Source organism: Arachis duranensis, chromosome 9 (assembly GCF_000817695.3).
Source record: "Arachis duranensis cultivar V14167 chromosome 9, aradu.V14167.gnm2.J7QH, whole genome shotgun sequence".
Taxonomy (NCBI): domain Eukaryota; kingdom Viridiplantae; phylum Streptophyta; class Magnoliopsida; order Fabales; family Fabaceae; genus Arachis; species Arachis duranensis.
The window spans coordinates 9,633,790-9,657,181 of NC_029780.3; the positions used below are offsets into that span (position 1 = coordinate 9,633,790).

The 23,392-nt window shown below is 32.5% G+C and overlaps 2 protein-coding genes and 1 long non-coding RNA gene across 12 annotated transcripts in view; 1 reads left to right on the forward strand and 2 right to left on the reverse strand.

The window, feature by feature from the left end:
- Positions 1–9,788, forward strand: part of LOC110275622 (subtilisin-like protease SBT4.9) — a 31,462-nt gene extending 21,674 nt beyond the window's left edge. Inside the window, exon 2 of the mRNA XM_021131801.2 lies at positions 7,933–9,788. Coding sequence (XP_020987460.2) covers positions 7,933–9,788 — 1,856 coding nt within the window. The remainder of the gene's footprint in view (positions 1–7,932) is intronic.
- Positions 1,892–4,850, reverse strand: LOC107464681 (uncharacterized). 10 transcript variants are annotated; one of them, XR_008002434.1, is made up of 8 exons: positions 4,604–4,850; positions 4,402–4,473; positions 4,261–4,302; positions 3,841–3,949; positions 3,583–3,692; positions 3,370–3,481; positions 2,599–2,724; positions 1,892–2,340 (listed from the first exon to the last, which is right to left on the reverse strand). It is a non-coding gene; the product is annotated as an uncharacterized LOC107464681 (long non-coding RNA). The 10 variants fall into 10 exon arrangements; XR_002367442.2 differs by lacking the exon at positions 4,402–4,473; XR_008002431.1 differs by having other exon boundaries at positions 3,841–4,302.
- Positions 9,789–15,402: 5,614 nt separating the features above from the next.
- On the reverse strand, positions 15,403–20,518 carry LOC110275623 (uncharacterized). The gene is made up of 3 exons (XM_021131802.1): positions 20,309–20,518; positions 19,703–19,993; positions 15,403–15,687 (listed from the first exon to the last, which is right to left on the reverse strand). Exons 1-3 carry the CDS (start codon positions 20,516–20,518, stop codon positions 15,403–15,405), a joined length of 786 nt encoding a protein of 261 aa, XP_020987461.1.
- Between the last annotated feature and the right edge of the window lie 2,874 nt (positions 20,519–23,392).

Here is a 23,392-nt window from a genome sequence, read left to right on the forward strand (position 1 = left end):
AATAACACTTGTATGTTTCATTTTAAATATATATTCAACATCTTAAATTATTTTTAATTTTATTATTCTTTTAAAATTATTAAGTTTTATTTTCATTATTCCCTCTTTGTGTATCACACACTATCTTCTTTTTTAGCCATTATCTAAACATAAATCCAAGATTAATTCATTACGACTGTTGTATTATATTGTATTGTTCTTTCTCGTATTATATTCTCTTCTTCTATTTTTTTTCTCCTCTTTATCGAATCGTAATCAATTATAATCAATTATCACTATGTACATTTATTGCAATATAAAATTTTTAAACACTACATAATGTTCTTATAAGATATTACTTTAAATTTAGTTTCAGATAAGATATTAACAAGCCTGTCCAATGAGATATCTCTATTTACGGGGAATAAATATTTCAATTAGTATAAAATCACACTTTAAATGGAAAACAAATATCTTTATTGCTTGAATTTTTTAGAGGAATAGTTTTACAAAAATACGTTCTTAGACTATTTTTAGTAAAAAATTTATCTCAATCTTTATTTATAGCCTACACATGTCATAAAAAATAACTCTATATCAGTTTTTGTGTTATAAACCGTAAATAAGTACTCAAAACATTTATTTCTTCTTTATTAAAAGAAACTAACTTTAATCTCTATCGTAGTCCTACTTAATTAATTAATTAAAGTAATTAAAATTAATATAATTACTATTTTTTATAATAATATTTAAATTTATAAATTAAAAGATAATTCACTATTAAAAAATATTAATATTAAAAAAATTTATATATAACAATAATACACAATATATTATTCGAGATTAAACTAATTTGTAAAATTACTTAATATAAAGACAAACATAGTTAAACTCTATAATTGACGATAAACATGGTGCATGAAATTGCCATATGTATTTAATCAAGTCTTCTTTCAACTGTCGAAATTATTTTATAAAGTGTTAAAATTAAATTTAATATAAACATACATGTAATGTAATATATATAATATTTTTATTTTTTTAATAACTTATTGACAAAAAATTATTAGTTGTTGAAATATTTTTTTAGAAGGACTCTCAATCTCAATTTTTGTGAAAGGACTTTTTTCATTCTTTACTCCAATGATTTTTTTGTTCTCATTTGTCAGAATAGAACATGTATTTATCATCTTGAAGTTGTTCTTAGAGCAACTCCAATAATAATAAATGGAGGTTCTATTCTAATACATAAGAAGAAAAAAGTTATTAGAATAAAAAATGAAGAGAGTCCTTCATAAGAAATGAGACCAAAAATCTCACTACAAGAAACATCGTTAAAATCGACAGCTAAATCGACAGCTAAGCCGTCGATAATATTAAAAATCGACGGCAAAATGGACGACAGAGATGGTCGCTATTAAGCTTGTCGATTTTTCAAAATTCTAATAAAATCGACGGCTCGCGTAGCCGTCGATAATAATTTAATAAAATCGACAGCATTTTCGTCTATAATATGAGTTTGGAAATTTTGTCTACTTACTAAAATCGACAACATCGCCATCGATATTATTATTTAAAATCGACACCATTTGTGTCGATATTTGATTCAATAAAATTGACAATCTTGCCATCGATATTTTTATATAAAATTGACGGCGTTTTCTGTCGATATTTGATTCAATAAAATCGACACAATGGCTGTCGATTTAATTATTTAGATACCGATAAATTATTTGTCTATATTTTGTCTATTTTAAATTTAAAAAGCGACAACACCGTCCTCGATTTTAATAGCCATTTTTTAATTATTTTTTTATTTAAAAAATAGTAAACAATTAATGCAAATAAACTTTTAAATATAGAAATAAAATTTATACAGAATATTAGATAACAAGACAAATAAACTTTTAAATATAAAAATAAAATTTATACTAAATATTAGATAATGAATTTACAAACTTATCAAAATAATAAATAATCCTCTAACATAAAGACTTAAGACAAGATAAATAACTAAACTTAGACTTATATTTGTTTAAATTGCAATCCACTAATAATACAAAATATTCAAATTAAAGTAAATAACCTACTCATACTCATCTACTCATACTCATCTAAATAATTATGCCAAAAATGAATATAGAATCATCTTGATTTAATTATTTCAAAATGGATTGAATTATGCCAGAAATGATAAACATGAGCTTTTTCAAAAATAAATCCTCCAAGACGCACCAGCCAAGAAGAAACACCAGGCACCTCTGTTCCGCCACTTCCAAACGCAATTTCAATTCTCACCTCAGGTTTTGATGAAAATGAATACATAAGAGCTTTTCCATCTAGAATTGGTGTAATGAGGAGCTGCATAAAAATGTGAATGATTAGATTAGTAAAGAAAAATAATTTAACTAATAATTAGTGGCTACAAACACAAGGCACAAGCGTTTAGAAATGAATTTTCTTCAAATCCGGGCAAAGTATTTTATAGTTCTCATAGTAATAAGTGTTATTACTTGCTTCAAAAATCAAACTTGCTTATTTGTTTTCATATATGTTGTTTCATTTTATATAACTTAGTGCCTTAGAATCTTAAAGAAATATAGATCCTATTTGACATACATCACCCTTGATATGAAGACTGTTAATCATAATTCGGGTAGTTCCCATCAATGGCTTGGCAAGCTTGGCAAGCATCAAAATACTCATGTCACTAGTGTCCCAATTAAAACCCATGTTCAAGATTTGCTGTCAAATACCAACAGAATACTTTATAAAATTGTTTAAACTCAATTGCATTAAATTAGTTGACATTATGATCAAGTGCCACAAATGTAAAACTACCAAGAAAACCTGAACTTTATCTTAATAGTTTTCCAGTTTAGATCATAATAATGTGCCTAATATGTATTCATCATAACACAATTAAAACATTTTTTGCAAATAACTAGTCCCATGCTCCTATACATGGTGAATTTTGCTGATAAGGACGATATAAGAGAATGAAGAATGCCTTTGGGCACACCTTCTACCTCCCGCCTTTATTACCTCTAAAGATTTTGATATATCTCAATTGTTTTGGTAGGCAAAACACAAATTTTAAGCCTATAAAATCTAATGCAAGAAACTAAATAAAATAAAATTCCAGCAGGAAAGCTTAATGAATCAGATCCTGATATGCACTATATTGGGAGGCAATGGCTTGAGAACAAATTTTTGCAGGGTGAACCAAACTACCATGATTGTATAGTTAGTCATGTTCTCCAAGTGATCAATGCACAACAGCAAACAGTTCACAGCAGAGTCAACTACACATTTTCCAACCAAAGCAAAAGAGAATAAGATTGGGAAAGAAGCCAGCAGAAAAAATTACAATTGAGGTGATTTACGTACCTCCTTGCCATGTTTAGCAATGCATCCATTATGGCCCAAAGTTACCACAGCCCTTTTGCAATACTTAGCTAGAAATTCTACAGCAACAACTGGATCGGCATTATGCTCATCCCTAAAAATGAATGTAATCTATCAAAAGAGTGAAAAAAGACTGGAGAATACATATGAAAGGATGACGAAAAAAAATGTGAAAGCGAAGAAATAAAAATGAACCTCCATGCTTATTATCCACCCAGGGCAATTGGCACCATAGATACCGCATTTCACTCCTTGAAAATTGGCATCATATTGATTAATCTCAGACTACAAGAGATGATTCTTCCCTAAGAAAAATAAAATAACTAAATGATCATTTCTAATCTCTTCATGAAAGGATAGCAGCAGCATCAAAGAAGTACCATACAAGAGCATTGATCAAAACAAGTGAAAAAAAAGGTTTCCTTTTGTGTTAAATAGGCATAGATGACTTACTTGCCCGTAACCACAACTGCGGATAGAGCTTCCAACTTTCTGTATCACCTCATACATACATTTCTTTGTAAGTTTGCTACTTGTACTTGCCAGCCTATAAATAGTGACACTAAATTTACAACACAATGGCATCAGAAATGACCAGTAAACTTTTTATATAACTCATATGTCCTTTATGCAGAAGCTTAAAGTGTCTCTAATGTCCCTAGTAAAAAGCATTGCAAGACACTGAAGTTCTTTATAGATTTCTTCAGCATAAAACAAGATTACATATAGTTGATCCGCATATTGAATCTAAATAAAAAATTAGAGAACTAACACCGAAAATAGAGAAGAATCCTATAAATCCATGTCAGTCATGAAGAAAGAATACAAAATTGCAGGATAACACAGAAAAATGAACAAAAGTAGTGATAACACCTGCAATGCCTTTCTTCCTTCATCAATCTTTGAATTGAAGACCTATATCATTGAGAACAGTAGTGAATCATCTACAAATGCTGAGCAAATTTTTTATTGATGAAAAAAATCAATTGAAGAACGAAAGAGAGAGAGAGTAACTGATTTTGATTGAGCACGGTCAATTGAAGGCAGCAGCAACAACGGCACAGAGAGACAAAGCGATTGATTATGCTAATTAGGTTTCAATAATATTGATGCGATTGTTATTAATGAACGCAAATTCAGAATTTCATTATGAAAATAGTAGATACAACAATTGCAAAAATAAGTATAATAATCAGAGAGACTGAGAGGAACTTACATGAAGAGGATGGCACGGCGGCGGACTCGGCGGAGGAGGAGAAGAAGAAGAAGAAGCTCTGCTCTCCGACGAAAGACGGTGGGTTTTCTCAGTCGTCGGAGAAGAAGAAGCTCTCTCTGCCTCTCTCCGTGACGGTAACTCCTTCTCTGGTCTGTACTCTCAAGCGTTGGAGAAGAAGAAGCAGCTTCACTCTGAACTTTGATTCTCTGGAGGTTTGGGGTTAATGTTTGGGAAATTGAAACGAAGGACGCGGGTAATAAACGCGGCATAATTTTTTGTTGATAAAAATCGACGGTAAGTTCGTCGATTTTAGTTAAAACAAAAATCAACAGGCTAACTGTCTATTTTATATAATAAATTTACACCTTCCATCCTATTTTAAAAGAAGATTTCCATCGTTTAAATTTATCGACGGCGAAAGTTGTCGATATTATAATTATTAAAATAGACAACTAATCCGTCGATTTTAAAGAAAAACAATTATCAGCTATCATATCTTGTTACTAAAATCGTCGATATTTGATACAAATAAAATCGATGATACCTTTGTCTATAATATGTTTATTAAAATCGACAATTTTGCTGTTGATATTGGATCCAATAAAATCGACGCAGTTGCTGTCGATTTTATTATTCATATACCGACAAATTATATGTCCGTATTTGGGTTCGCTTGTCTATTTTAAACTTAAAAAGCTATAACTATTCTGTCGATTTTAATAGATATAATTTAAAAGTATAACTAGAAGATTCAGAAACTTTATCAATTATTATAACTAAAAAATTTAAAATTTAAAATACTATTAATATAAACTCTCTTCACATATTAAAGAAACACCTTGATTTTTCTTTAAAAAAACAAAATAAATATCAATGTAAAAAGAAAAATTTATACAACTAATCATTCTTATAAAAGTAGTGCAAATAATAATGTCTTAGGAGTTGTATCTTACATTTGATTATTTTTCATGAGTGTATTTGAAAAAGTTATACTCAATAATCGAACAAATCTTTCAAACTCAATGACCTTAATTTTCTTAAGATCAAATAGATAAAAAATATACAAAGAAGAAACAGAATAAATGTTCACATATACAAATTCTAAAATCACAATAAAATTATCTCATCAACTCATTACATGTTTAAGCTACAAAGAGAAAATAAACTGCTCCATGTTATTAAATCGATAACCTTTTTAGTTCTTATCAATGCTTTTAAACGATAAAATATATACTTTCTAGGTTTATTGAATGATATTTTTTTTCATGGATCGGATTTTACTTTCTATCTTTTATTTATTTGTTTTGTTCCAACAAAATACACACCTAAAAGATTTTAGTTACTATAACCCCAAAAGGACCAAGACACAATACAAATACAACAGAATACCAAGGCACAATACAAGTTAGCTGTGCATACATTATACCAATCATTTGTTAGAAAGAAGTTCACATAAATCAAATTTTTAGGTCACTCGCCTTTGTTGGTATATGTCCTAATAAGTTATCCACGCTTACTTATCAAAGTGTTGAAAACTTTCAAAAGAAACTTTAGCTTACATAAGCCACCGGCAATATTATATTTACTTTAATTAAGTTAAGTGTTCCATAATGTAAAGCCTATGCTGATCAGACATAGAAATTAAATCAAAAATTACATTCAGGCATTTTTTCGAACATGTGGTGTGCAGAGTTCAAAACAGTAAATTTCAATTCAATCTAAGCAGCATTCAACCCAGTAATTTCAGAAAGATACGGCCAACAACAATTTCAGTCCAAAAACACAAGTTTTAACAAACCTAAGCCTAACCAAAATTTCTAAAAACAGAATTAAAAAGCAGTGAAAATAAAGAAAAAAAAGACAGGAAATAGGGGAAGGGAACCTGCATTGATGAAATGAGGAAGAAGAAAGAATAGGCAGTGGGGTGGTGGTGATGTCGCGGTGGCGCAGAAGGTCGCCGCTGCTGGTGGTTGCTTGTCGGTGCTTGAAGACGCGGACAGAGGATAACTCCACGAACAGGGGTGTCGCACGCAGGAACGAAGAAATGGAGAAATGGGGAAGAAAGAGAAGAAGGAAGAGAGAGAGGGTAGGCAATGGTGGTCGCCGGTGGTGGTGTCAGACGGAGGCGGTGGTGAAGAGGAAGCGAAGTCAACCAAAGGATACCTAGCTTGAAGAATACCTATTTTGAATTTGGGGAAGTTTGCGTTTCTGAACTTTGGAAGCGGGAGCTGCCGCGAGAACATATTTTTTTAGTGATAAAAATCGACGACATATTTGTCGATTTTAATTAAAAAAAAACACATATAGCGTCTATTTTATAGATTAAATTTACATCATCCATTTTATTTTAGAAAGCAATCAAGACCGTTTAAATTTATCGACGGCAAAGGTGTCGATATTTTAAATAATAAAATAGACGTTATATTCGTCGATTTTAATATAAAAAACAACACATGTAGCATCTACTATATAGATTAAATTTAGACCGTTCATTCCATTTTAGAAAGTAATCAAAACCGTTCAAATTTGTTGACGGCAAGATTGTCGATATTTAAAATAATAAAATCGACGCCATATTCGTCGATTTTATTTTCGACTTCTGGTTCATCTATAATATGACGATAATAGGAAAATAAATTAATGCATTATAAAAATATCGACGACTAGGCTGTCGATTTTAATATTTTTATTTTTAATTATTTTTTTAGTAATATTGACGGCCGTCGATTTTTGGCGTCAAAAAATACGCTTTTTCTTGTAGTGAATATTATTTATATTGTTATATTAAATATAATTAATTAAATTTATTTACATAAAAAAATAAATTTAATTTTTACACATTATAAAATAATTTTTAGTTCAATTGTTTATTTTTATTTATAAAATTTAAAATACTAACTATATTACAAAAATAANTTTATAACATGTATTTCGTAAATAGAAACTGGTATGAATTCCTTATGGATTATTATATATATATATAGAGTCAAAAGTATTTATTACAATATCTAATTCCTGTCAACATTTGAAAACAATGGAGAAGCTTAATTATGTTGTGTGCAGTGTACTGGTGATCACTCTAGCATTCACACTTTTTATTTGTGATGCTAATGATGGTGATAATCCGAAAATTCATATTGTTTATTTGGGCTCATTACCTGAAACAAAAACTTCTTATTCTCCCACCTCTCACCACCTTAATATGCTGCAACAAGTTCTTGATGGTAGCAACCCAACAAAATCCTTAGTCCGTAGCTACAAGAGGAGCTTTAACGGTTTTGCTGCCATGCTCACGAATCAGCAAGCGGCAAAGTTAACCGAAATGGAAGGTGTTGTTTCAGTTTTCCCAAGCAAGACTCTCCAAACCCAAACAACAAGATCTTGGGATTTCTTGGGACTTCCAAAGGCTCCAAAAGGACATCAAACAATAGAGACAAATCTCGTTGTCGGATTCTTCGACACCGGGGTTTGGCCGGAATCGGAAAGCTTCAGCGACAAATGTATCACAGAACCTGTTCCAAAAAAGTGGAAAGGTACATGTGCAGGTGGCAAGAACTTCACATGCAACAAGAAGTTGATCGGAGCAAGATTCTACACAGAGGACTCTGCAAGAGACAATGATGGCCATGGAAGCCACACAGCATCAATAGCAGCCGGAAACGACGTTGACAATGCCAGCTTTTACGGCATTGCAGAAGGCACCGCGAGAGGAGCAGTTCCTTCTTCAAGAATCGCTGCTTACAAAGTATGCAGCTCTGCAGGCTGTGCAGACCACGGCATCTTAGCTGCCTTTGATGACGCAATTGCTGACGGAGTTGACGTCATCTCCGTTTCATTTGGGGCTGCTGCCGCATTGAACCTTGACACAGATTCAGTTGCCATCGGTTCATTTCATGCAATGGCCAAAGGAGTACTTGTAGTCCAATCCGCTGGAAATGCTGGTCCTTATCCTGGCACTGTAGCAAGCGTTGCGCCATGGTTGATAACCGTCGCAGCAAGCACCCTAGATCGGCAAATCGTTGACAAGGTCATTCTTGGAAATGGAAAAGTGTTAACTGGGAGGTCGGTTAATTCTTTCAAGTCAAACGGAAGAAGAGTTCCTATTGCTTTGAGCAACGGCAATTCAAGTGAGTGTGAAAAAGAATACGCCGATATATGTGGGTGCTTGGATAAAAAATTAGTGAAAGGAAAGATAGTTTTATGTGACAATCATGCGGAAGCTGAACCCAAATCTGCTGGCGCAGTTGGTACAATTGCAAAAATAGATCTTGCTGATCTTAACCTAGGTTATGTCACTATAATGCCTTCGGTGTCATTGCTGCCAAAAGATTATGACGTTGTTAAATTATACACAAACTCAACAAAAGATCCAAAAGCTGAGATTCTCAAGAGTGAGAGCGGTCAAGATCAGAGTGCTCCTAGAGCCGCAGCATTTTCTGGCCGTGGACCGAACGCTATAATTTCAGAGATCTTGAAACCTGATATAAGTGCCCCAGGGGTTAATATTTTGGCTGCTTATTCGCCAATTGGTTCACCAACAGAAGATCCTAGTACGGATAATAGATCTGTGCATTACAATATTCTAAGTGGAACTTCAATGGCTTGTCCTCATGTTTCTGGAATAGCCGCATATGTGAAAAATTTTCACCCTGATTGGTCACCTGCGGCAATTAAATCTGCTATTATGACGTCAGCAAAACCCATGATTACGAATCTGACATATGATGTGGGAGAATATGCATATGGATCTGGACAAGCCAATCCAATTCTCGCAATCAATCCTGGACTAGTTTATGACATTAACAAGGAAGATTATGTGCAAATGATGTGTAACTTAGGGTATGATAATCGCAAAATTAAATTGATATCTGGAGAATTGAATCCGTGCAAGGGAGCTGCACATCGATCATTGGTAAGAAATTTAAATTATCCAGCTCTTACAGTTCTGGTTGAACCCAGGGTGCATATTAACATCAGTTTTAGTAGAATAGTTACAAATGTTGGTTTAGCCAACTCGAGTTACAGGGTAAGACTCACATCGAAACCAGAAGTTATTAACATCACGGTGAAACCAAGGGTTTTATCCTTCAAAGCATTAAACGAGAAAAAATCATTTGTAGTGAATGTCATTGGTATGATACCAAATGAAACTGCGGTAATCTCATCAAGGGAGCCACTTAAATAAAGATGTTAAAAACGTCTTTTTCTAAAGATATTTTTTAAAAATTAAAATTTAACACATATAATCAGTTAAATTATATTATTTTTATTAAAATTAGAGTGGACAAATCAGTTTAGCACAAAAATTAATAAATTAAATTTTGAATTGGTGTAAATTAATATTTTTTATAAAAAATTACTATAATATCCCTATTATAAAACACAACTAAAATATCTCTATCTCATCAATGGTATGGTCAGATGGGACCTATCATGTTCAAAGCCCAATTGTTATAGATGTCTCATTGCTGTGAATTATAATGTGACATGCAATAAAATATGATTATTAAATTTTCATGCGATGTTATAGTTTTATAAAGACTAGCGGCTTGTTTACCCGTTTTTTATTGTTTTTATAAAAAAAATTTATATATTATTTACTTTTTAATTTGTTAATTAAATATTTTTTATTATTTTAATATTTTTGTGACTTTATTGATATTAACTTTTTGTTTTGAAAATAAAATCACTAAAATATTAAAGACTTTTAAAATACTAAATTATAAAAATACACAATAAACATATATCTATCTTTTGAAAAATAAATAATTCAAAAATTAACGGTTATAATATTATTTTGATAAAAAAATTAATATAAAACAAAATATATGTTAATTATTTATAAAAATAAATTATATTTAAATATCATAAATATTTATCTTTGTCTTCATTTTTTAAAAGTGTTAGCTCAAAATATAGATTTAAGTATAAAAAAGTTTTTATTTTTCACAAATAATAAAAAAGTAAGAAGATACATTAGTTTATTTTTTTTATGAATATTCATGTAGTAAATATAAATAAATAATAGTTATTTTTATTGTTTTAAAAATATATAATTGGATATATATATATATATATGTAAAATTATTTTTATATTTAGGATTCATCAATAATTAAATTTTAAAAATAATAAAAAGATGAAATTTTGATATTTATAAATATTTTAAAAATAAAAAATTTTAAATTATTTAATAAATATTTTTAAGACACTTTAAGTTTTAAGTAATATTTATAGAATAATATTACTAATAACCATATTTTTTTAGTGCCCCAAATTATTTTTTATTTTTTTTAATTTTATTCTCTTTATTATTAGATTTGAGTTAGAATTTTTAAAAATACATATATTTTAGTGTTTATTATTGATATTTTATGTTAGATTTTATTTTTTTTTCATTCTAGTCCCAATCTGATCCGATAAGTTGATATATTATTTTACATGCAAATCTGAATAGGTATGCTATAAGTGTATTTAATTTTATCACAAAAAATAATACTTTTTATTCTATGTTGTTGACTATTTAGAAAAAACTCTTTATTTATTTTTGCTAATAGCGTATGTAATATGAGTGTCCAATTTTATTTAAATGACTATGCTATTATTATTTATATTTAAGTATGCTATTGTTGCATAAATTAAATAAAAATATAAATAAAAAAATATCCAACACTTCATTGAGACGACATTTATACACAAGTTTATTCGTTACACACGTTTATACAAATCCTAATGAGACAGTGACGCAAAGGATGGATGGTTTTGAGCAATCAAGAAGAGGCAAATTGTTGAGAGGAGAAGGGCGGCACCCCAAAGATGGATGAATGTTTCAAATGTATCAGAACAGAAGAGAAAAAAATTGATCGAGATTATGGACGTAAATTAGAGACAGAATTACTTTTTCTCCTAAGCCATCGGATATTCGGGTGCTTGAGTTTTGTTGGGCTGACGATCGTTATCCTTTGGTTGCCGCCGGTCTGGAGTTGGCAGGTGGTGCACGATACTGGTTGTCGGGTGCTGGGTTTCACGAGATTGAGTTGTAGTGATGGCTTCAGAATTGCTGGCCTACCATTGTATGAGGTGTTCGGGCCGTGTTTACGAAAAAGGAGGATATGAAAGTTCATTCCAATGGCAAATATGAGAGAAATTTTCCCATTGTTTGTAAACCCTGCTTGAACAAGTTTGAGGAGCTGTTAGCGACCAAGCAACGGCAGAGGGTTTCAGGAAAAGTTAGTGTTTTTGTAAATTAAGGTATAATGGATGAAGGTTGTGAAAGAGCAGAAGGGTTAGAGAATGGGAGTTGAATCTATAGTCTTCTTTTAATTTAATGAAATAACTCTTTAATTTTAAACTTTTATTTTGAATCTGTTTGAATTCAGCAGCGAAATATTTATGAGACAATTTAATTTTGTCTCATGAATTTCAGAAAATAGAACTCAAAGAAAGAGAAGAAGAATGACACCAGCAGGTATCTTGATTCAGTTGCCTTGTGCAATGCAACCTACATCTACTCTCTACCACAACAGTGGTGAAATTTTCACTATAGTTAAAGTATTACATACACCAATTTCACAGGATTGACACAATTCTTTTCCTCTTAAATTCTAACTTAACTTGACTTGGCTATGCTAATACCTAACTCTTCACTCTTAGTGCTTACCCAACTAAGAAAGGGATAACTCACTGGTACAAGATACAAGACACAAGAAACAACCTAAAGAAATCTGAAATCACTCTAGGCTTTTCACTTAAGTGTATCACTCATCATTTTATCACTCGTATGCTTTTTCTTGATTCCTCTCTTTCTGCCTTTTACCAATCAAGAAATTACAAAAAGATATACATAATACAAACTGTAAGAACGTGAAGGAGATTATTGCTTCAACAGCCTCTGTTGCTATTGGTTGAACCAGATTCACTAGACTCTGATTTCGTTCCTCATTCTGTCAGAATACTTCTTTAACTAGAAAGCACTGTTCAAGTTGATGAACTCTACTCAGAGAAAGCTTCTAAGAACAAAACTTCAAAACCCAGGTTCTCTCTCCTTGTCTTCTGAAAGAAGAAACATTTTCTTTTTGTATCTCTTTTCATGTTGCTGAGTTGCTTTCTTCCAAGTCAACACCTCGAGCTGTGTGCTACTAATTTAGCCTTTCACTATCTTCTATCAATCCCGAAATTAGGAATTTCGAATATGACCCTCTTACTTGACCGAAGGCCTTAGGGAAACAGTGAAAAAGGTATTTAATGGTAAACCCAAATACGAACCATTAATAATGTGTTTTAGCTCCAAGAAGCGTTTGAGCCATTGATTTACAGTAGTAGAGATCAAAGACTTCTTTCTTCATTTAACCAAAAATGGTATCGCAGAAAATTGGAGAAGGAGTGAAGAAATTAACATGCATGCAAATGGAAATAAATCACATTTATCTTCTGACTTAGCTTAAATGGATTTGATTTGGGTGATTAGACCTTTGCTTTCTTTGATTAAGCTTTCTCTTCTTTCTTCTTTGTTGAAATGAGCAAGAAGAAGAACAAAGCTTTCTCTCTCTTTTTCTCTGAGGTTCTGACCGAAGCAAACTTGTGAGGTGCATTGGAAGGCTTTAGCTTGAATGGAGTCTTCATGGGCTTGGGTTTGAATAATTTCATTCAGCCCAGCTAGTTACTTTGCATTATTCTTCTTTGGGTTTTGAGTGTTAGGAGTTCCACCGAAGATTTTGTTTCTGTTTTATTTATTTGGGCTACTGTAACTTTTATTTAGGCTTGCATCACTTAAACAAATGCAAGCAAAATTAATTGGGTGATTAACCCAATAAAATAATGTTTGTCATCATCAATTATAATTAGTGAATTTCTCAACTCAACAATCTCTCCCTTGATGACAAACATAATTGTAAGATTGATCAAATGGAATTGAATTTGGATAAAGTTAAGAAATTTTCCTTTTAAGTGATGTCATTTGCTTTTGTGTTGCTCTCTCTTTCTTTTTCAAGAGTTGCTCTCCCTAGATTTATGCTCTTTTCTTTTTTCTTGTTTGCATATTCTCATAGGAAACATAATAATGAACTATATACAATATGTTATCCATGGATGAAGCAATCAGTAAAGTTTTTCAACAGTTTATCATCTAATGAAACTGAATCAAGGGAGTGTGCAAACACCAAAATGTGCATCCCATAACTGAACAAACCATATCAACAATAATAACTAATATTCAGTTCAAAACTCCTCAACCTTAAACAAAACAGAGCATCAAGACTAATAATGGCAAAACATCAACAGATCATGTAAGGCAAATTCACATTCACATGCCAAACAAAATACAACAGTAGAAAAATTTCAAAATCACAGCAAAATTTCAAAATTTTCATATGCTACTACTCCTCTTTTTGTCATCAAGGGTGAAACAAAGATGAACTAAAAAAACCTGCAACAAAATGTTAGTTCAAAGTCTAAAACAAGTAAATAACTAAAATTAAGTGCAACAATTGTTAAAAGTATTACAGTTATCCGAAATAGACATAAAGTAGTTCAAAAGTAAACAACAATGATTCTATGAGACAAAAGTGAACAAAAGGCTGCAGCAACATGAGACAAATTCAGACATCCGAACCATCCTCTTCAGAGTCAGCATCTTCTTCAGGATCAGTGGTAGCATTGTCATTCTCTTGGAGATTATCAATAAATTTTAAGAAAACGGCCACTCTATCTCTAGATTTTTCTGAGGAAGTTCTCATGCTTGGTGGCTAGTTTCCTTTGCTCCTTACTCATAGCAATCAGGTAGTTTGACTGAGAGACAAACTCTTGCACCACATCCTTAACCACTCTATATAAGACAGATTTGTGTCCAGTGGAGGCTCAAGTACCTGTGGTAGAAGGAGGAGGAGTGTCTTCTGGTTCATAGTCATCATCATCATCATCATCAAGAACCACCCTTTCAGAACGAGTGAGTCCCTTTTTCTTCTGTTTCACTAAACCACCTCCTTTTAGATAAGAGTGTCTATTTTCATATGACTCATTTGACAAGTCATCACCAAAATATTCAAAAATACAGGTTAAGAACATGCCATAAGGAAGAGCTTTATCCTTCTTCTCACTTCTAACACAATCAAACATATATCTTACCATTAATTAAGCAAAAGAAATTTCAGTTTTAGTAAGAATAGCATAAAAAACTAGAGTATCAGTGTAAGACACCCTTTGATATGAGCCACTCTGAGGAAGGATGATATGGTTTACTATGCGATGCAACTGAGCACGAGTATATCCCAGGGCTTTGTGAGTTAGAGTGATGCCATCAATCAAAGAAATATGTTTACAGATATAGGCCAGAGCATCAATGAAAGAGAGACCTACCCCTTTATCTCGCTTACCCGATGTATAGGCACATGCGCCAACATCAGTGTATTTTAGAGAATTATTGATGGTTTCATTATTCAGAATTATGTCATGGCCTTTTACATAGGAATGAACAGTCCCCTCATGGTAAGTCATGTTTGCATAAAATTCTTTGACTAACACTGGATAAATCATTTTTTTTTATTTTAAAAAGATGGTCCCAATCCAGAAAAATAAGATTATCAACAAACTCAAAATCTTTCTTTTTTAGATTTGGTAAATCAACCAAAAAGGTGTGACATAAGGTACGGTGAGCAATGACACCCTCATAGAAATCATTATTCATGACAGATCGAAAACGGTGAGGATTGTAGTTTGAGTGGGAAGTCATGAAATGAGTTTTGGGTGCAAAATGGTCTATGGAAGGCTCTTTAATAGATTTGAGAAGGATTCGAGTTTTACCTCTTTAAGAACGAGAAGGAGCAGACCTAGGTTTAGGTCTTGTGGGTTCAAACGCAGGTTTTTCTACAGCAGGGCGCTTCCCTTTCGAAGTTCTTGGCTTGGAAGGAGCGCTGGGAGGAACGGTTGGCTTGAAGGAGGGAGGAGACCTCGAAGGGTTCTTTGTGCGAGCCATAGGGTTTGTGCGAGGAGGAGAGGTAGGAGGAGACAGAGATGGTGTATAGGTTTGATCTTGAGAGCGTGTGGAAGGTTTTGATTTTGCTGGGAGCTTGAAAACCTTTTCATGAGGAGGCTTTTAAAAAATAGTTTTTTTTCTCATTTATGTGAACCCAGATTTTGAATGAAGAGGAGCACTAATGGTAGTGGGGAAGAAACCGAACGGTTAGTGGAAGGCTTTATGAGTAGAGAGATTTAGTAACTACCAAAAATAGAATTTTTTTTGTACCCATGCAGCTATATTATCATGACTAGACATTGAAAAGACTTGACATCACAAAAAGTGATTTGATTTTATTTAAATATTAAAAATAAAATAAATTAAAATTAAAAAATCAAACTTTTTTACTAAAAGACAAAATAAAATGACATGTGCACAACACAAAATCTGAATTTTAAGGTTGGCCCAACTGATTTAGCATGTGCATAAAAGCCCAGAAAATGAAGTTCAGAAAGATGATTCTTCATTTGTCCAGAATTGTCTCATCCCATCCTGTGAGACAAAAACTTCAACACACACAGTAGCAATGCGCAAATAATGAATCACGACTTAAAATTCCTAGATTAGTCCTAAGCATGCAGAATTTGTCTTCAGCTAGAGGTTTGGTGAAAATATCTGCTAATTGGTCCTCTGATTTGACAAATTGAATGCTAATATTTCTTTTTTAAACATGTTCTATTATTGAGTAAAATCTCACTTCAATATGTTTAGTTCTAGAGTGCAAAACCGGATTTTTAGAAATATTAATGGCACTCATATTGTCACACAATAAAGGAATATTTTTAGCATTTAATTTATAATCAGCAAGTTGAGTTTTCAACCAAATAAGCTGAGAAAAACAAGAAGCAGCTATATACTCAGCCTCTGCAGTGGATAAAGCCACTGTGGACTACTTCTTACTTGATCATATGTTTAGAGACTTTCCAAGAAAACAGCATATGCCAGATGTGCTCCTTCTATCTACTCTATCTCCAGCAAAATCTGCATCCCAATAACCGACTGCAGAAAAATCATCAATCTTAGGATACCATAAGCCAAAATTGGATGTGCCATGAACATATCTAATGATCCTCTTAACTGCTAAAAGATGCGACTCTTTAGGTTTAGATTGGAATTTAGAACACATTACAACGCTTTGCACAATGTCAGGTCTAGAGGAAGTTAAGTACATAAGAGAGCCAATCATTCCTCTATACCTAGTCTCATCAACATCTTTCTCAGTTTCTCCCTTTTCTAATTTTGAATTAGGGTGCATGGGAGTTTCTATGGGTTTGGCATTTTTCATACCAAATTTCTTAACTAGTTCCTTGGCATACTTCTCTTGATGAATAAAAATACCATTTTTAGTTTGCTTAATTTGAAGCCCAAGAAAAAAATTAAGTTCACCCATCATACTAATGTCAAATTCACTTGTCATGAGTTTTTCAAATTCAGTACCAAGAGATTCATTTGCTAATCCAAAAATAATGTCATCAACATAAATTTGGTCTAGAATAAAAGAATCATTAGAATTCTTAATAAATAGAGTAGTGTTTGTGGTGCCTCTTTAAAAACTATTTTTCAAAAGAAAAGAGCTAAGTCTCTCATACCAAACTCTAGGAGCTTACCTTAAACTATAAAGAGCTTTTGATAGTTTGAAAACATGGTTAGGAAATTCTTTATTTTCAAAACCAGGTGGCTGTGCCACATACACTTCTCTATCTATCACACCATTCAAGAATGCACACTTCATATCCATTTGATATAATTTGAAACCACAATAAGTAGCATAAGCAAGAAGAAGTCTTATAGCTTCCATTCGAGCAACAGGGACAAAGGATTCCTCAAAATCTATTCCCTCTTCTTGGTTGTATTCTTGTGCCACCAATCTTGCCTTATTTCTAGCAATTCTTCCATCTTCACCCATCTTGTTCTTGAAAATTCACTTGGTGCCTGTCACTTTTTTGTCACCTGGCTTTGGAACCAATGTCCAAACTTAGTTCTTTTCAAACTCATGAAGCTCTTCCTCCATTGCCTTTATCCAAGAGGGATCATCAAGAGCTTCCTTGATATTTTGAGGCTCCATTTGAGAGGGAAAAGCAATGTTTGTTTCTTCATTTGCTTTTCTAGTGGAGGAGCGAGTTTTGATACTTTATGAGACATCTCCAATGACAAACTCCTGAGAATAGTTCTTGAGAAATCTCCATTCACAAGGTCTTGTGGACTTAAAAGCAGATTCAGACACTGAGGAATTCAATAAACTGGTGGTTTTAGGATTTTCTCCAGTTTTATGAGACAAAATAGAATTGTCTCATACAGGATTTTCTATAGCTGTAGTTTCTTATTCGTTTTGTTCAGAATTTTCACAATCATGATTTGGGCTTTTTCATCATCCTTTTGAACATCGTTTCCTGCATCACAATCTTCCAAAATACTTTGAACCAAGTTAGTATCACAAAATGTAATATGTATGGACTCTTCAATTATTCTGACATCTTGATGATAAACTCTATATGATTTATTATTTGTGAAGTATCCTACAAATAAACACTCATATGCCTTTGGATAAAAATTTTTCAAATTATCTTTGTTATTTAGAACAAAATATTTGCATCCAAAGATATGCAAGTAATTTAAATTTGGTGGATGACCTTTCCAAAGTTCATAAGGTGTTTTCTACAAAAATTTTCTTATGATAGTTCTATTCAAAATGTGGCAAGCAGTGTTAACTGCTTCAACCCAAAGGAATTTTGGAACATTACTCTCATAAAGTATAGCTCTTGTCATTTCTTGAATACTTCTATTTCTTCTTTCAACAACACTATTTTGTTGTGGACTTGTGGTGTTCTTGGATAAGAGAAGATGTGTGATATTTCAAATTCCTCACAAAAGGATTCAAATAATTGGTTTTCGAATTCAGTTCCATGATAATTTCTTATTGATGTGATATTTAAATCTTTTTCATTTTGAACTTTCTTGCTAAAAATTTCAAAAGCCGAAAAGGCTTTATTTTTATGAGCAAGAAACAAAATCCAACCAAACCTAGTGTAGTCATCTACAATTACCAAACCATAATGTTTACCACCTAAGCTTTGAGTTCTTGTTGGACCAAATAAATCAATATGTAACAATTCAAGTTGTCTATTAGTAGAGATGTCTTTTTTTAATTTAAATGAACTACTTATTTGTTTTCCCATTTGACAAGCATCATAAGTGATGTCTTTGTCAAATTTTATCAAAGAAAGACCTCTTACTAATCCTTTCTTGACAAGCTTGTTTATTTGAAACATGCTAGTATGGCCTAATCTCTTGTGCCATAGCCACTTTTCAGATTCTTTAAAGTGGAAACAAGCTATATTTTGATCCTTTAGTTCATCAAGTGTAAGTCCATACACATTATTACATCGCTTAGCTATAAACAATACATCATTGGTCTTTTCATCTACAACACAGCATTCCAATCTTTTGAAAGTCACTAAATAACCCAAATCACACAATTGACTTATACTCAAAAGATTATGCCTTAAACCATTAACCAAAAAGACATCATCAATGAAAGTAGAGTGATTATTACCTACTTTTTCAACAGTAACAATTTTACCTTTTTCATCATCTCCAAAGGTCACAAAACCTCCATCATACTTGTTGAGTTTGATGAAGAAAGTTAAACTTTTAGTCATGTGCCTAGAACACCCACTATCCAAGTACTACATATCTTTCTTTTTATTGGATGCTAGACACATCTGCATAAGATTTCAATCAACCTTAGGTATCCAAATTAATTTGGATCCTTTGAAGTTAATCCACCTTGATTACCCAAGTGCATTAAAGTCACAAACAATATTATAAGTTTGGTTTCCTACTTTCTTTTTTTTTAATTTAAGCAATGATTTCTTGATGCATGTTGCTGAAATTGATTCGAATTTTGATGCTGGAAATGATTAATGACCTGAGTTTTTCTGGTTTTTGGAGGATATGCATTTCTTTTGACAAAGTGATTTTTGTTTTTATTATTCCTTTTTGTAAAAGCATTCAAACCAGAATTTTTTAAGGCATTTGGGCCTTTTGAAGATGAGGTTCTGTTTTGAAAAGATTGATTTTTGAAGGTAACCTCATTGGTTGAAACATAGCCCAGACCTGCCTTGTTTGATATCGGATCAGTTCTTGAAGATGATTTAGTTTTCCCAAAATAAGAATTTTCAAATTCCTCTTCATAGGTGGGAATAAGTCTCAGACCAGGTTTGTTGATAATGGATTTTGTTTTTGAAGAAGAGGCCATGAATTTCGTGGAGAAGTTATCAAAAACTGCATCATCTTTTGTCACATATCCTAAACCAGATTTTTTAAACAATGGTCTTTGATTTGCAAGTAGTTTGTCCAAGTTCCTCGAACCATGAGCAAACTATGATAAATCACTATTCAATCTTTTAATCATTTCATTTAATCTTTCGTTTTCAGCATTGAGCTCTTGAGAAGGATCCACAATGTGCTTTCCTTTTAGTTTTTCAAGTTCAGATTTCAGAAATCTATTTTCTTCAATAATATCCAAAGCACATTCAGTTTCCTTCACTTTTTATCTCAAAAAATCATTTTTAGCTTTTAGCATTTCTTTTTCAGATTTGCATTTATTATATTTATTCAACAATTTTTCAGAATTGAGGGTGGGATCATCAATGATAACATGTAAATCATCTATGGATAAGTCATAGTAATTTACCTCATTAAGTTGATTTTCACCAGCCATGTGATGGATTTGAGCTTCGCTTTCGGAGTCTTCTTCCTCATCCGACTCGCTTTCAAGATCCTCCCAAGATGCCATGAGCACTCTTTTCTTTTCTTTCTTTCCTTTATCCTCCTTTTTGAGTTTCGAACAGTTGTACTTGAGATGCCCAACCTCCTTGCAATGGTGGCAAATCACTTTACTCATGTCCTTCTACTCTTTTGAACTTGAACCTTTGTACTTGCCTTTATTTCTCATTAGCCTTCTAAGTCTCCTAGCATAAAACACAAGTTCATCATTATCTAAAAAATTATCACTGAACTAAATTTCTTTTGATTCAACTCTTGACTTAAAGGTTATTCCCTTTTTCTTTGAGTCTTGGTTTGTGTTTGTGGTTTCATATGCAAGGAGTTTCCCTCTCAGCTTATCATAGGTTATGGGACTTAAGTTATTACTCTCACCTAGGACAGTGGCCTTTGTTTCCCATTCCTTTATGAGGATTCTAAGGATTTTTCTCATTAGGGTTTGTTCCGAGTAGGTTGTACCAATAGCATCGAGGTCGTTGATTATGATTGAGAATCTCTCAAACATTTTATCAATACTTTCTCCATCCCTCATGTTAATAAATATCTCGTATTCTTTTCGTAGCATATCAATCCTCGTTTCTTTGACTTACTTGGTGCCTTCGTGTGTAACCTGAGATTTCTCCCAGATTTCTTTGGCTGTCTTGCATCTTGACACCTTTCGATACTCCTCAAAGCTGATAGCACAGTGTAGAAGGTTGGTGGCTTTAGAATTCAGCTCCACTTTCTTCTTGTCATCTTTATTCCATTAAGTTTCTTCTTTTGGAGTCACCACTCCATTAGCACTTATTTTTGTTGGAATTTTAGGGCCGCTTACAACGATCTTCCATATGTTATAGTCAATGAATTGGATAAAGATCTGCATCCTCTCTTTCCAGTAAGCATAGTTTTTTCCGTTGAAGAAGGGATGCCTGCTGTTTGACTGGCCTTCAATTAGAGTGTAGACAACTGTGGTTGTGCCCAAATTGTTTGTCATTGGACTTTTGCTCCAAGGGGTGAAGCTTGATTCTTGAGATCTTGGCTCTTGATACCAATTGAAGGTTGTGGAAGGTTTAGAGAAGGGGGTTGAATTTATGGCCTTCTTTTAATTTAATGAAATAACTCTTTAATTTTAAACTTTTAATCTGAATCAGTTTGAACTCAGCAGCGGAACATTTATGAGACAATTTAGTTTTGTCTCATGAATTTCAAAAAACAGAACTCAGAGAAAGAGAAGAAGAATGACACCAGCATGTATCCTTGTTCAGTTGCCTTGTGCAATGCAACTTACATCCAGTCTCCACCACAACAGTGGTAAAATTTCCACTATAGTTAAAGTATTACATACACCAATTCTACATAATTGACACAACTCTTTCCTTCTCAAGTTCTAACCTAACTTGACTTGGCTATGCTAATATTTAACTCTTCACTCTTAGTGCTTACCCAACTAAGAAAGGGGTACCTCACTGGTACAAGATACAAGACATAAGAAACAACCTAAAGAAATCTGAAATCACTCTAGGCTTTTCACTCAAGTGTATCACTCAGCCTTTTATCACTCATAAGCTTTTTCTTGATTCCTCTCTTTCTGTCTTTTACCTCTCAAGAAATTATAGAAAGATATACATAGAAAATAAAATACAAACTGTAAGAACACGAAAGAGATTATTGCTTTAACAGCCTCTGTTGCTATAGGTTGAACCGGATTCACTTGGCTCTGATTTCGTTCCTTATTCTGGAGAAATACCTTTTTAACTAGAAAGCACTGTTTAAGTTGATGAACTCTACTCTGAGAAAGCTTCTCAGAACATAACTTCAAAACCCAGGTTCTCTCTCCTTGTCTTTTGAAAGAAGAAACATTTTTTTTTGTATCTCCTTTCATGTTGCTGAGTTGCTTTCTTCCAAGTCAACTCCTCGAGCTGTGTGCTACCAACTTAACCTTTCACTATCTTCCATTAATCCCTAAATTAGAAATTTTAAATCTGACCCTTTTACTTGACCGAAGGCCTCAAGGAAACAGTGAAAAAGGTATTTAATGGAAAACCTAAATCCGAACCATTAGTAATGTGCTTTGACTCCAAGAAACTTTATAAGCCATTGATTTACATCAGCAGAAATCAAAGATTTTTTTCTTCATTTAACCAAAAATGGTATTGCAGAAAGTTGGAGAAGGAGTGAAGAAATTAACATGCATGCAAATGGAAATAAATCACATTTATCTTCTGACTTAGCTTAAATGGATTTGATTTGGGTGATTAGACCTTTGCTTTCTTTGATTAAGCTTTCTCTTTCTTTCTTCTTTGATGAAATGAGCAAGAAGAAGAACGAAGCTTTCTATCTCTTTTTCTCTGAGGTTCTGACCGAAGCAAACTTGTGAGGTGCATTGGAAGGCTTCAGCTTGAATGGAGTCTTCATGGGCTTGGGTTTGAATAATTTTATTCAGCTCAGCTAGTTGCTTTGTATTATTCTTCTTTGGGCTTTGAGTGTTAGAAGGCCCACTGAAGATTTTGTTTCTGTTTTTATTTGTTTGAGTGTTAGAAGGCCCACTGAAGATTTTGTTTCTGTTTTTATTTGTTTGGGCTGCTGCAACTTTTATTTAAGTTTGTATCACTTAAACAAGTGTCGGGGGTTCGAATCTCGCCTTGTGCATGCAACAACCCATTGGCCAGCGGCAAACCCTTAAATAGAGCTCAGTACCGCGGCAGATTAGTCCTTGGCCTGCCGGGTTGAGGGATACCGTGATAAACCAAAAACAAATGCAATCAAAACTAATTAGATGATTAACCCAATAAAATAATATTTATCATTATTAATTATAATTAGTGAATTTTTCAACTCAACAAAATTTTTATAACGTTTGGACCATAAATTTTTACCACCAAATTTATAAATAAATTGTATTTTACTTTTGGTTTATAATTTATTTTTATTTATTTATTTTTAATTTAAATCAATCTAATTTAATATATTTTTTATGTATTCTTTTTAGTACTAATTTAAATGAGTTTTTTTAAAA